This window comes from Drosophila nasuta, chromosome 2R (assembly GCF_023558535.2).
Source record: "Drosophila nasuta strain 15112-1781.00 chromosome 2R, ASM2355853v1, whole genome shotgun sequence".
Taxonomy (NCBI): domain Eukaryota; kingdom Metazoa; phylum Arthropoda; class Insecta; order Diptera; family Drosophilidae; genus Drosophila; species Drosophila nasuta.
In genome coordinates this window covers 16,627,578-16,640,565 of record NC_083456.1, presented here as the reverse complement: position 1 = coordinate 16,640,565, position 12,988 = coordinate 16,627,578, and the positions used below count along the sequence as shown (strand labels likewise).

At 46.2% G+C, this 12,988-nt stretch overlaps 2 protein-coding genes across 3 annotated transcripts; one reads left to right on the top strand and one right to left on the bottom strand.

The window, feature by feature from the left end:
* Positions 1 to 94: 94 nt before the first annotated feature.
* On the top strand, positions 95 to 8,930 carry LOC132783975 (ectopic P granules protein 5 homolog). The gene is made up of 16 exons (XM_060789310.1): positions 95 to 230; positions 293 to 1,056; positions 1,114 to 1,399; positions 1,465 to 1,934; positions 2,263 to 2,490; positions 2,545 to 2,944; positions 2,998 to 3,815; positions 3,876 to 4,019; positions 4,082 to 4,259; positions 4,320 to 5,287; positions 5,407 to 5,863; positions 5,926 to 6,682; positions 6,742 to 7,459; positions 7,516 to 7,836; positions 7,902 to 8,477; positions 8,532 to 8,930. The coding sequence occupies exons 1-16, from the start codon at positions 204 to 206 to the stop codon at positions 8,842 to 8,844; spliced, it is 7,425 nt and encodes a 2,474-aa protein (XP_060645293.1). The 5' UTR covers positions 95 to 203; the 3' UTR covers positions 8,845 to 8,930.
* A 198-nt stretch (positions 8,931 to 9,128) lies between these two features.
* Positions 9,129 to 12,831, bottom strand: LOC132783976 (serine/threonine-protein kinase greatwall). Of its 2 annotated transcripts, XM_060789311.1 has the most exons (7): positions 12,437 to 12,831; positions 11,470 to 12,312; positions 11,229 to 11,408; positions 11,009 to 11,161; positions 10,526 to 10,701; positions 9,631 to 10,460; positions 9,129 to 9,567 (listed from the first exon to the last, which is right to left on the bottom strand). In XM_060789311.1, exons 1-7 carry the CDS (start codon positions 12,584 to 12,586, stop codon positions 9,302 to 9,304), a joined length of 2,598 nt encoding a protein of 865 aa, XP_060645294.1. In that variant the 5' UTR covers positions 12,587 to 12,831; the 3' UTR covers positions 9,129 to 9,301. The 2 variants fall into 2 exon arrangements, with proteins under 2 accessions (XP_060645294.1, XP_060645295.1); XM_060789312.1 differs by lacking the exon at positions 11,009 to 11,161.
* Positions 12,832 to 12,988: the final 157 nt, after the last annotated feature.

The following is a 12,988-nucleotide window of genomic DNA, read 5'->3' as shown; positions in this document are numbered from 1 at the left end:
TAGCAACTTTCGTTAAAGTTATTACTCTTTTTTGACCAGAGTTAGCTCGATTAAAAACAGCTAAAAGTCGCTGTTGCCAACACTGACGTTGACAACATGATTTTTGTGGGGGATTTTAATGTTTGCGGCGCATTGATGAGCTTAAGGCGCAAAACGCTGGAGCAGTCAGAAATAGACAACAAAGTGATTGCAAATAATAAATAATGGCAACTTTGGCAAAGCCAAAAAAAGTAAGTAATAGTTATATTGAAATAATTGTGAAATTCACGTTATAAGCAAAACGTAACCATAGAAAACCAAAAAACAAAGCGTCTTCAGCGAGCAGCGTAGGCAAGAGGAAGAAGAAGAACAAGAAGAACACGATGAGTTATCAACAAGTAGAGCCCAAGAACAAAGGCATGAGGAAAATGCGTCGTCTGCGCCTTCGCTGTTGGAAGAATTGGAGCGAGTGGCTAGCAGCAGTGGGAATAGCAAAGCCGCGGCCAATATTATTAGTCATGACTGCTGCATTTCAAGTGACGTAGACCCCGATCTGATAACAACGCCAGTAACAACAGAGGAAAGTGAAATTTTTGAGGCTACGCCCAGTGCCCCCACAGCGCCCGTCTCTAGCGTGCCGCTCGTGCAATATCCCAATCTGCAGCCCATTCGTTTAACGAATGCGCTCATCGAGGAGCAACAGGCGCAGGTTGTTTACAAGCCACAAGTGGCACGATCCCCGGGCTTCGTCTTGGCCAGCAGTCATCTGAAACCCTTTACCAGCGAACAGCTGCGGGAATACTATCAATGTCCCGATCTGGAGCTGGCCAAGCATTTTGAGCTGGAATTCCTCATGAACACACTGCTGGAGTCCAGTGAAACGGATCCGCTTTACTTGGAGCTGTTGGAATACTACAATTTGCAGGGCAAATTGTCGTCCAATCTCCATGACATCAAACAGCGACGCAAGGAGTGCGGGGAGACGCAGCAGCAAGTGTGGATCAGCGAATCGGTGACACGCACCTTCAGCGGCCATTGCGGGGACAGAAATATGGTGCAAGAGAGCGAAACCTATGAGTAAGTTGAGCATTTCTCAGTCACGTGCATTTTCGTACTTATTTGCTGTCTTTGCAGGATCTATAAAGTGGATCCCGTCAAGCTAGAGGTGGCATCAGCTAAGCTGACAAACCTCTACGGTTTAGTTTGTCACACATACACCACAAATCTGATAAAAACAAAGACATCCAAGGTGCGCATCGATCAGATCATCAACGAGCTCTGTGCTTATTCTCATGTAGATCCATTGGCATCCATTGAGCTCCATGAGCGTTTGGATGACAATGCTCTCAAATGTGTGGCGCAATTGCGACGCGCTATTGGAATTCTCTTTAGCTTTGCTCGCCGTCCCAGTCCGAATGCGGTAAATCTTTGCAGCTTACATTTTACTTTCATTTCAAACTAATTGAAGTTTCTTGTCTCTTTTAGCAATTTGATGCCGACTTAAAGATCTGGCTGCGCAAGCTTGTTGCCTTGCAGCTGCTGCTGGCCACCAAGGAGGATCATTGGTTTCTGCTCTTCAATATTTTGCGTTGTCCCAACGGCGTCGCTATCTGGACAGCCGAATTTCTGCAACTTCCAGGCATGACACCAAGACAAAACAAGCCCAAGGGCACGCAGCCCAATGAACTGCCACTACCATTGAATTCCCCTGAGCTCAACCATTGTGTAGCTGTGCTACAGATACTGTTGCTGCCGATAAAGAAGCGCAACGAATACTTAAAGTCTCAGGCGCAGGCTCAAAAGGAGCTGTCGGATGCCACAGGCAGTAATGAGCGCTGGACAGTGGTGGACTCGGATGGCGAGGATACATTGACGCCCACAGGCGAATACGGAGGCGTTAAAGAGGGCGATCTAATCGCACTGCTCAATCAGCTGCCCTTCGACAAGCTCTTCACGTAAGCAATTGCTTCACATTGTCGCCTTCATCTATTGTGTATACTTGTTTCTAAAAAATAATTTTCGAGTGCTCCTATCTCTGACTCAGACTTGTTGCTCACTTATTTAAATCATTTACATCGGTGGCTATCACTAAACATAGTTCATTTTGCAGTTATTTAATTAAGTTTACTTTATTTATGGCGGTATCGCTTTAAGTTTCCACTGCATTCCCATTAACCATTGCCATACATTGCTCATTAGCATGTTTTCATTTTAATGACATTTATGGCCTGTTCTGTACTTATTTCTCTTCATTATAATAGTATTGTTCTCCCTTCGTTACAGCTCTGCCATGTGCATTGAAAAGTTTCTCGATGACTACATCATTGAGCCGGACATGATAACGCCTCAGCGCATGCTCACCGTGGTCGCATTCTTTGCCCAACTGCTGGAGACACTCGGCGAGGGCATGTTGACCTATAACAACGAACGCTACAAGCAGCTGGCCAAGCGCTTAGGGCGCCTGGTGCGGCACACTCTGCAATACGTGGCCGATTATCACGAACTCTTTTTGTAAGCACTGTTATAGAAATTCATCTTCAATTTCTTAACTTTTTCAATTCACAGGCAGAACAAACTGCGCAAGTCGCAGGATGTGTGCGATCGCATTGAACTCGAGTTGCAAGCGCTGTTAATGCGCGCTTGCAGCTACATCTATCGATCTCGCAATCTGGGCACCTGGCAGTATTTCACCACATTGCCTTACAGAACATTGAATGCCGACATCATTTGGCATTTGTTCTATTACCTCAATGTTGGCTTTCCCAGCGATTTGAACACCAAGATCTCAACGGACATGGAGATTGTCTATCAAATGGAGTTCTGGAGCAAGTTTGATGTGGCTAATGCGGATGTGTCGCCTGAGGATATGTTCTATCTGCTGCAGGCCTTCTTCGAGATGGCCAATGAACGTGACCTGACCAAGGATGGACCACTTATACGCATCATTTGTCTCACCATCTTCCAGGTGCGTTGTGCAAACATTTCGCAGCTTATTCCTTACTAATTTTATTGACACAGATTGGTTTCATTCATCAAGGCACCCGAGAATATTGTTATAAAACGGCACGCGATATGCTTGTCAACATCACGTTGGCCTATGAGGATCTCTTGGATTGCCTGCTGCTGCAGCTAAAGTCACGCTTCTCTGAAACGGAGCAAGCCGCATATCTATTCAAGGCATTGCCTCTAGAGAATTGGCGTCCAACCATGGACAGCTTTGAGCTGCTATCAAACTGGCTGCTACACTATGATTATCAGGCAGCCGAAAATCAATTGGCACGCCTTATCATTGGCCATCTCAACTGGGGCTTCGATGTCGAGGGTCGTTTCTATCTGCCTCACAACATACACGTGCGCATGGCCTGCTTAGTTACCGAAGCTATTACCAAATTCACTCCCGAGGTAATTGGTGCCTCGGGCATCTCTGAGAGCGTGCGTCAAGTGTCCTCGTTGATTGACTCGACACAGTCCAGCCGCGAACAATTTACCAACTGGTGTTGGCGCATGGTTTCCATGCTGCGACTGCATCTGATGGATCAGAGCATCGAATCAGTGAAGCGTACGCTGCAGCATCCAACGGAGCCGCTGCTCTTTGTGCCCGACTTGCAGCGTCTGGACATGATCTGGCAGGGTGTCACTGAGCAGCGACCACTGGCATTGTATGTGGGAATTCTTGTTAGTTTGCATGGCCATTCCATACCGGTGATTTGCCAGCATGGCTTTGATTTGCTGCAGCAATTGATCAGTGATCATCGCCATGCGGCTGTCATTCGTTGTCTGGAGCTGATCATACCGCTGTTCCTCGAAACACCCGATACGCTGGCGAACTGCGAAAGGTAACTATTAAAACTATTATATTGATTTTGAGGAATCACTTTACACACGTTTTATCATAGCTTTCAAAAGTTACTCATCACATTGCTGAATGCGGATAGAACGTATCTGAAGCTGGCCAAGGACATGGTCTTTGCCAACTCAATTGGTCCGATTCTCGAGCTGCTGGATAACATGTTGCACCACCAGATTGTGTCCTACACTAGGTAAGTAGTTGCCATACTTTACTGTTGATCGCTTCTCATCAAGCTTTTTGCTCTTCCTACAGTTATGGCCTCTGCTCACCGCTGAATCTCATTAATGTCTGGCTAAATTGCTTTACAACGCTGCCAGATTGGGCGCAGAATACGCATGTTCTCTATCTGCTGGACAAGATGCTATGCACCTCATATCAGTTCACCGATTGCCGTGTGCAAGCTGTCGAGTTCTTCTACAATTACTTCAAGGTGCGTCCTTCTAAGCTACATACATTTAAAATCTTATTAACTTTCCTTTTTCTTACTTAGGACTGCACCGATTGGAAGTCGCCGCCCAAGTCAACCGGATTAAAAGGATTTTTTGGCGGCCAGGCCAATTCACCAGTTCCACAAATATCACCGCAATACTGCTGGCTTAATCTTGTGCTCTTGGACATTGAATTTCGGCTTCAGGATACACGCTTTTGGCCCGAATTGCTGCGGCAACTGGGCAATCAAACTGTGGAGGCAGCGCTAAAGAAAACGCTGTCCCTTAGCAAGTCGAATGCGTTTCCCGCCAGGCAGCTGGTCATCTACAAGTACGCTCAGCTGCTCTCCACAATGGACACCACTCACGCACTCTTTCCTATCGTATGCCAGAAGTTCTTTGAGCTCTATTTGTGGCGTGTGCCCGTCGAATGTGATGTGAGAATCACCAATGAGAATATGGGAGTTGCCGAAAAGTTCTACGAACACAATGTGCCACTGATGAAAACGATCAAGACACAGCTCAAGACTGCCGAAGTCTATTACGCTGCCATTGCAAACAAGCGTGCCCAGGAAGAGGCCACGGCTTACATGTATCGTAGCTGCACCAAGCTAATGCAGAGCTGTGCTCTGTGGTTGGAGGACACACAGATCAATCGATTTGCTAATGATGCCACCCAATTACCAGCACAATACAACAGCGAAAAGCTGCGCGAGCTACTCAATGGTCATGTGTCCCATTGGACAGAGTATCTGTGTCTGGCCGATCTGCGCAAGGATCAACGCCAGCAAGCGGATGAATGGACAGCTAAAATATATCGCACGCATAATTATATTCCACTACGCAATCCATTGCAACCTAAGCCACGTTTGACGCCAGCTCAACGCATCAAGAATCATCTGGCTACGTACGACAAACGGCTTCCAGCGCCCAATCACCATCATCCAGAGCAGATCCAAAAGCGACCCATCGATGGCAAAACAAAGTCCGAGCTGAAACGTCGCATACAAACGCTAAACAGCACCGCCAAGTAAGATGCTAAAATAACTCAAATATGTGTACTCTTTGTACCCATCGCTTTCCCAGACAAATAGAGATATTTGTCGTTGTTTCTTTCAACTTGTTTGTATAACTTATTCTGAATTACAGCAAGGTACATTACAACACCTCCGAAATGAATTCCCTCAATTTGAACTATCTGGAACGCGTTCCCGCCTTGTATGAAATGGTGCCATACGTAGACACGAGACGCAAAGAGTGCACATCCTTGATTTTCAAACGCAACTGCTCTCAGGCCGCGACGATTAAAGTGGAGGGGGAACACATCAGGCGCAATGAGCAGATTGCGAGGAAACAAGAGCAGAATCGTGATCGACATGACAAGATCATTGAGGAGATGTTGGCACTAAATGTAGATGGCTTTGCCCAAGCCATCGTTGAGCTTGGCGATTACATTACGCTGTTGGTTCAGGCGCAGTCAGCGAATGCGAGCGCAACCGATATTGGACTCGACATATTCTACCATGTTGTGGATAATATGAACGACACGACAATGAAGTTTCCGCCCACCAATGACTGTTACTCCCATATGCTGGAGGAACTGGGCGTAAGTAGCAAATTCTATGTGCTATTCTTGAAACTATTAATGATTTTCTAATAATATCACAGGTATTCATTCAAGCGGAGCAAGCGGCACACGGTTTGAAAGTGCTAAAATTGGCGCTGCATCGTGGCGATCTTGTGGAGTTGCTATCTGGCGTCTTTGTGCCCTGTCGCACCGATGCCCAGCACTTTTTGGAAATGTACAATTTCCTCATCGAGTCCCATTTGAAGCGGTGCGATACCAAAATTCTTTTTGTGCTGCTCTCCAAATTTGATCTGCTCTCATGGCTAGAAGCGTATCAGCCAAAATTAAGTGAAATCAATCGACTGCTGATGCTGGTACTGCAGGGCCTAGAGTCCTGGTCACAACCAGACAGTAGTCTGTTGCAGGATCAGTTTCGTCGCCAGCTGGTGCACATCTTTACCTACGATTTTCCGCAGCATTATGGCGAAGTTATGCAGCTGGTGCTGGATCGCATCTCCGACCAGAAACTAATGCCCGTGGTACTGCTAGATTTGCTCAACGCGCTGCTTTCGAGCGCCAATAGCCCCACGCTAGCATTGCAGAGCAGCGAGGCACTGCTCCATGAGTTGGCCGTGGACTTTGCGCGACGTCAGAAGCTATTCACGCTGAAGGCTGCGACGGATACGTTGTTGCTGTTTGCACGCCACTTTCAGAAGGAGCGACTACATCATGGACTGCATGGCTTGTATCCCAAACACAAGGAATACTGCCAGCCGCTGGTCATGTGGTTCACCTGCTTTTCTCACGTGTTGCTCGCTTCCGCCATTTGCAGCTACCAGGAGCTGCTAGCAGACCAGAGTGAGTAACCTAAAGTTCACATAAGATGAAGAACTTGACCAATTTTTCTTGGCTTGCAGTTAGCGACATTGTCTTTGGATCCATTGTGGAGACGTATGCTCCTTGGCTTATTCCCTATACAGAAAATACTGAAATTGGAGCTGGCGCCGCAGCGCATTGGATACGTCAGCTAAGTCCAGAGCAAGGCAAGATACTGCTGCCTTGGAGCGAGGCACAAGTGGACAGCAGCAAGCTCATGATACGCTCGTTCATTGTGAGTGTGCTGCAGGTGGTTCAATATCTGCCATCCTCAAATAAAATACTGGAGCACACCTTCGCCTGGTATGTGCATCACTTTGCCCAGCCCAATGTAGCCAGGCATGTGCTATCGCCGCTACACGAGGGTTTGGCTCAGCTGCCTTGGGAACGTTTCCTGCCGCCTGCCAAGCACATTGAGCTGCTGTACGATAGTTTGCAACGCTTTGTGCCCGAATCACATGCTATGCTGGGACACATCTTTATCAGAATCGATTGGAATGCTTGGTTTGGCCAGATGCCGCAATCGCCAGAAATTCTCTCACGACTCTTTGGCATATTTATAAAGATGGCATTCGAACCGAACATTCATATGCATCCCAATACGAGCAAGATACTCGAGGATGCCGTCAAGTATCCCTGGCATCTTGTAGAGTACAGCGAACTGGAGCAGCTGTTCAAGTGGTTCGTGTCCACCGTGGAGCCTGCCATTGTGTTAAAACTACCCAACGAAAGCAACTACGCAGATCGAGCAGTTCTGGAGTAAGTGCAAGCCAAGTAAACTCAACACCAGACTTTACTTTTTATCATTTCTGCAGTCTGCTGCGCATCGCCTGCGCCATGCTGCCGGAGAGCAGCGCCCAAAGTGCCTTGGTGCAGGCAACAGCCAAGCGCATGCTCTACACGCGATCCATCGTTCGCATGCAGCGTGTCTGCGGAGCCAAGCACACCAAACTGATGGCCACCAAGGAGGGACAACGCAGCTTTACGAATGCTTTTCTCCAACTACTACAATATATTGATCAAGCCATTAGCGGCGTCAGTGAGCATCGTACGCCGGAGGAACAGCGTCGAGAGGCCCTGAATCTGATGCTGGAACTTGTTGCGCCCACCCAGACACAAAGCGAGGAGATCTCCAAGTAAGAAAAGGTTAAATGATTGATTCATTCGGTTTAACGTCTATTTTTTTCTTTCTTTCTGGCAGTCTTCACATTCAAACGTTGGTACGCTGGCAACAACATTGTGCACCAGCGAATCCAGTCATGTGTGCCGCTCTGCCAGCAATTGGACATCTCAATACGTATATATCGAGCATATACATGCTGCTGGAGTCCAGCATCGAGTGCTATTTCCGCAAGTCTACAGAGAACGCGCCGTGGCATGCGCCCAGCTGGCAAGGATTGTTTGAGGCGCTACAAATGTCGTTGCCAAAGCTGGAGCTGATGCCGGTGCTGCAGGGCGGTTACTTCTTTTCACTGCACGTCTTTGTGCTCTATAAACTGGAGGAAATCGAAACGGATGGCGAGAAAATCACTTTTCTACAGGATGTCACGCAATTGCTGGAAAATTTAAAAACCGATCCACAAACCGAACCGCGTATGGCGCTCGTTTGGGGTCTGATCATCTCACGTGGCTGCCAGATACTGCAGACTTCGCAGCTAATTAAGAAACCACTATGCATGCTGGCACGACACCTGCAGATAGCCTCAACCAAAGCAGAAGGATGGAGCGATGGACTGCTGGGAGTAATTGGCCTGAAATCGGAGAACATTACCAATAGGTAAGTGCGTGAAATTGAATCGCTACTTGCTTACCATAATTCTTCATTTTGTAGACGCAAAGTATTGACACGCTGTTTAGCATGCATCATATTTTCGCTGTTCCCCGCCAGTCGTGATCTGAGGTTGCCCAGCGAGGAGTACGAAAGCGGCATGCGGGAGTTGGCCATGTTGTTGGCCAACAAAAAGTTCACCGATGTTAAGCCGCTGATTGTTCGCGCCGTAAGCATCATGAAGGAACAACCGCTCCCAGATCTGCAATCTGTGCCGCATTTGATCTGTCGCCTGATCGATGTATTCTACGAGCAGAGCTTCCTGACGACAATACCGGAGGTGTGGGACTGCAACTTCAAGCTTAAAGCTAACTAATTAATCAAATATCTTATTTGGCAGCCAATTGTGTTATTTTGTATAAGGGGAAAATAAAGTGATCATTTTGTCTTATTAATCAATTAAATCAATTATTTTGTATTTTTTTTCTTTTTAAAATGAGTGTATATAATTTGTTGTATAATTGAATTAGTTTGCTATCGTGGATATACTTGAAGCTATTTGTTTAAGCGTAGTTAGACATGATCGCGATGGCGACACATTTCGATTGGGATGATTACAATGAGGATTACCGAGGGTTTAAATATTTGTAGCTAATGTCGAACGATATAACAAAATATTTATATATTAAAATAAACTTACACAAGCACAAATTTTTCTATAGCTAGCATATAAATAACACTTAACACATTATGATACAATTAAAAAGTTGAAATTTTGTTTATAGATAGTGGGTTGATAGTTTTGCAGCCGCGGCTCCGCCAGAGGACAGCATTCAGTCATCGAGTGCAAAGTTGGACAGTTGCAGATGCTGCAAATTGTTCCGCGCCTCAAAGTAGCCAGTGTCGGTGGGATTATCGGGCGTAGGAACAAATGGCGGCTCCATGTGTCCAATGTTCTCCCAATCTATGTCGGCAAAATACCGCATCTGCTGCACTTCCTTAGCAGCTGGACGTTCCGCGGGCTCCATGGTCAACATTAGTTCCACAGCCTCCACGGCGTCCGGTGACAAAGCCTCATCGCCTTCCGGCCATTCAATATCTGCAGTATTCAAGTATCCAATTGTACTAAAGTTTTTAAGTGATAGATCATTTTGTTACTCACTCTTGTTAAGAATGTTGTCAAATACTTTCTGAGGCGTTTCATCGTTAAACGGTGGAATGCCGGTCATAAACTCATAGAAGCACACGCCGAGCGCCCACCAATCCACGGCAGGACCGTGTCCCTGTTTCAGCAATAGTTCTGGCGCCAAATAATCGGGTGTACCCAAAATACGTTCATTTGAGACGCGCATGCCACGTCGCACAGACTTAGGTGTGCGAAACGGCGTATTTACATTCATGTTGGTGTTCTTTGGCGTCTTCGGCACATTGCCCACGCCATGGTTGATCGGCGACATAGTGGGATCATCAGCCAGCTTCAGGTGATACTGCACTGCGGACAATTTCTCCTTGGCTGCGTGCTCACGCTTCTTGTTCTCAATTGAAAGCGGCAAAGCAAAACGAGTCGCCTTCAATTTGCCCAATAAGCCGCCATCGCGACGTGGCAATTTTTGCGAGGACACGGGGGTCGAGAAGACAACATTGGCCACGCTGGTCTCGGGACCGAGCAGATGTTGCATAGGTAACTCCTCATCAGACAGCGAACGCACCTTGAGCACACCGCGTATAGGAGAGGAGCGTGCCTTGCGTTTCTTTGGCGTGCTGCTACCAATGTTGAGAATCTCGATCTCTTGGGTGAGTCCTGAGCTGCCGCTCGCATTACCAGCAACGTCAACCTCCATACTAGATAAGTTATCCGATCGATTGACAAGATTGATTTTACGCTTCATGCCTCGCAAAAATTCGGGACGCTTGAAATGTTTAGAGAGATTGCGAAATGGTGAATTCATATGAATGCCGCTGATTTCATTGCCATTATTCGTCAGGTTATAGCTGCAAGGGAGAATTGATTGGGTTATAAATGCTATAGAAGAACTTCAATATAAGTGAATGTGAACCTGCGCGAGTAATCGGAGCAGCTGGATTCCTCCTTCGACTGGCTGAGATTTTCCTGATTTTTTTCAATGGACGAAGCAGTGCTTTCGCTGTTTAGATTGAGATGACAGCTGGAATTGTCGTCCCCCTTGCGACTCGAGACGCCAGAATCCTCCTGCAGCTTCAAATTCCGATTGCGCTGATTGAATCACATTAAGAGTATTATTAGAAATTGTTGTAGTTTGTGATTTAAAGCGCTGACAAGTCTTTTGGAAATAGTGGCTAACGTATTTTGCAAATGATTTAGAGTAAAAGTTATTATGCTAATTGAAGGAGAAAAATTGTTCTGCCCTTTATCAATAGTCAAATTATACAAATTGTTTAACTTTCCATTTCCTCTTAAACTTATTGCAATATTTGACAAGCAATCAAACTCATATTGGAAAAATAAACAGACAGAAACACACACAAACGACAGGGAAGACAAGGAACAGTAGCCAACGCACCTCGTCGAGCGAACGCCTGCGCACCATGGAAAACTCAAACGAAACTTCGTTTGTTTTTTCCAACTTGGCGATTTCTTTAGAGTCGCTGCTGCTGCTGCCACCGCTGCTGGCAGCAACAATGCTTTGCTTGTCCTGCTCGGCCAATTTGCAGCCCTTTTTGAATGGATAATGGATAAATATGCAAATGTTGATTTAGAAATAAAATGCAGCGAATGCTCACCTCGCAATTGCCGCGTCCACTGCCACTGATCACATCCAAGGCGAACTCAACACGTCGCTTGCTGGTCGCCGGAGCACCGCTCGCGGCTGTTGCTACTGCTGCCTCCTCCAACGGCGGCGAACTCTTGCTAATCTCCGCAGAAGTGCAGGTGTGATACGATGATGCGCTGCTGTCCAGTAGCTACAAATATTACGAGAAATAATAGAAAGCTCTAATCAAAGGATATTTCCTAAATATTTACATTATTGGTGTTGGTATTGCAGGTGTGCGTGATGGACACGTTGACTTCCTCTGCCGAGAAGAACGGCGATACACCAGAGATTTTACTATCACTCGTCTTCTCCGCATCGTTGAGCGATGTGTCAGCCTCGCTGTCCGACGACTCCATGATCAAGCTATGCTTATTGATGGCCTGCATTAGATGTGAGGTTCCCGTTCCAGGTACTGGCAACAAAGCACTGTTGCTGCCCACGACACCACAACTACCGAAATCCTGCGCCTTTTTTTCCGAGCCAAAGGATAAATGAGATGTGAGCGACAAGAGTTGCCCTGGCGTGCGTGCATTCAAATTAGGCGAGCAATTGATCAGATCCGATATCTCCAGATCCCTGCGCATTTCAATCTTACTCAAACCAAAGTCTGTTAGCTTCACATGACCCGTGGCCGAGAGCAGCATGTTATCCGGCTTAATGTCGCGGTGCACAATGCCATGCTGATGCAAATACTGCAGCGCCATCACAATTTCAGCCACATAGAAGCGTGCTGTGGCCTCGTCAAAGTAGCCATACATCGCCAGCAGCGATTTAAGATCTCCACCAACCATGTATTCCATGACCAAGTAGACTGAGCTCAGCGATTGCAGAGAGTAGAACAGATTTACACAGAAAGGGGAGCGGGACAAGGCCAAAGCATTACGTTCCGTGATCACCTGGGAGACCATATTCTTATTGATCATCTCGGATTTGCGCATCACCTTGATGGCAAACAGTTTGTTGGGATCGTTGTGTTTGTAGCCGAGGAAGACTTTGCCAAAGGCACCACGGCTGATGGGTTTGATGATGGCGAAGTCTTTAATAGTAGGCAGCTGCAGGGGACAAGGGAGAGACGGAGAGAAAAAAGAAATGTGCGTTGATATTAGTGTCAAGTAACGGCACCACACCCTGTAGTTTTGTGCGTGTGACACTTTAACTGTAAACTGTATTTTGTACCTTTTGTGCATTGTGCGATTGATTCTCCGGTTTGGTAGTTAAAATGTTGATTTTCTCCAATAATGCCTCGCTATCCAGAATTGAATTTGTTTTCTTTGGGGTTTTGTAGTCAATATGCGGCTCAACTTGCGCCAAATCAGCGTGTTCCATATTTTTACCACTTGATTGCTATTGTAATCCTGAGTTTGTTGTTGCTTCTTTGCGGTTCACGCGCGCAAATATTTATTCGATTTAATTGTATGCCTTTTTTTGTTTTTCACATTCTTCTCTTTAATTGCGTTAACAATTCTATATATTTTATGCTTAACTTAGACAGCATTAATTAATATATACTATTTTCAAAGATGCGATTTAAACAGAGCGTCGATCCTAGTTAATTCTAAAGCAGTGTTGAGTAATTCTTCATTTGCAGGGTTGTGTTGCGGCGCAGGTTAGCAGCTCTGAAAAATGCACGTTGGTTTTCAAAAAAACAAAACACTCATGTGAGACCGTAAGTACGATATTTAATATTTTCAATATGAAAAGTATTTGCTTTTGAATTGCCGTTTTTGT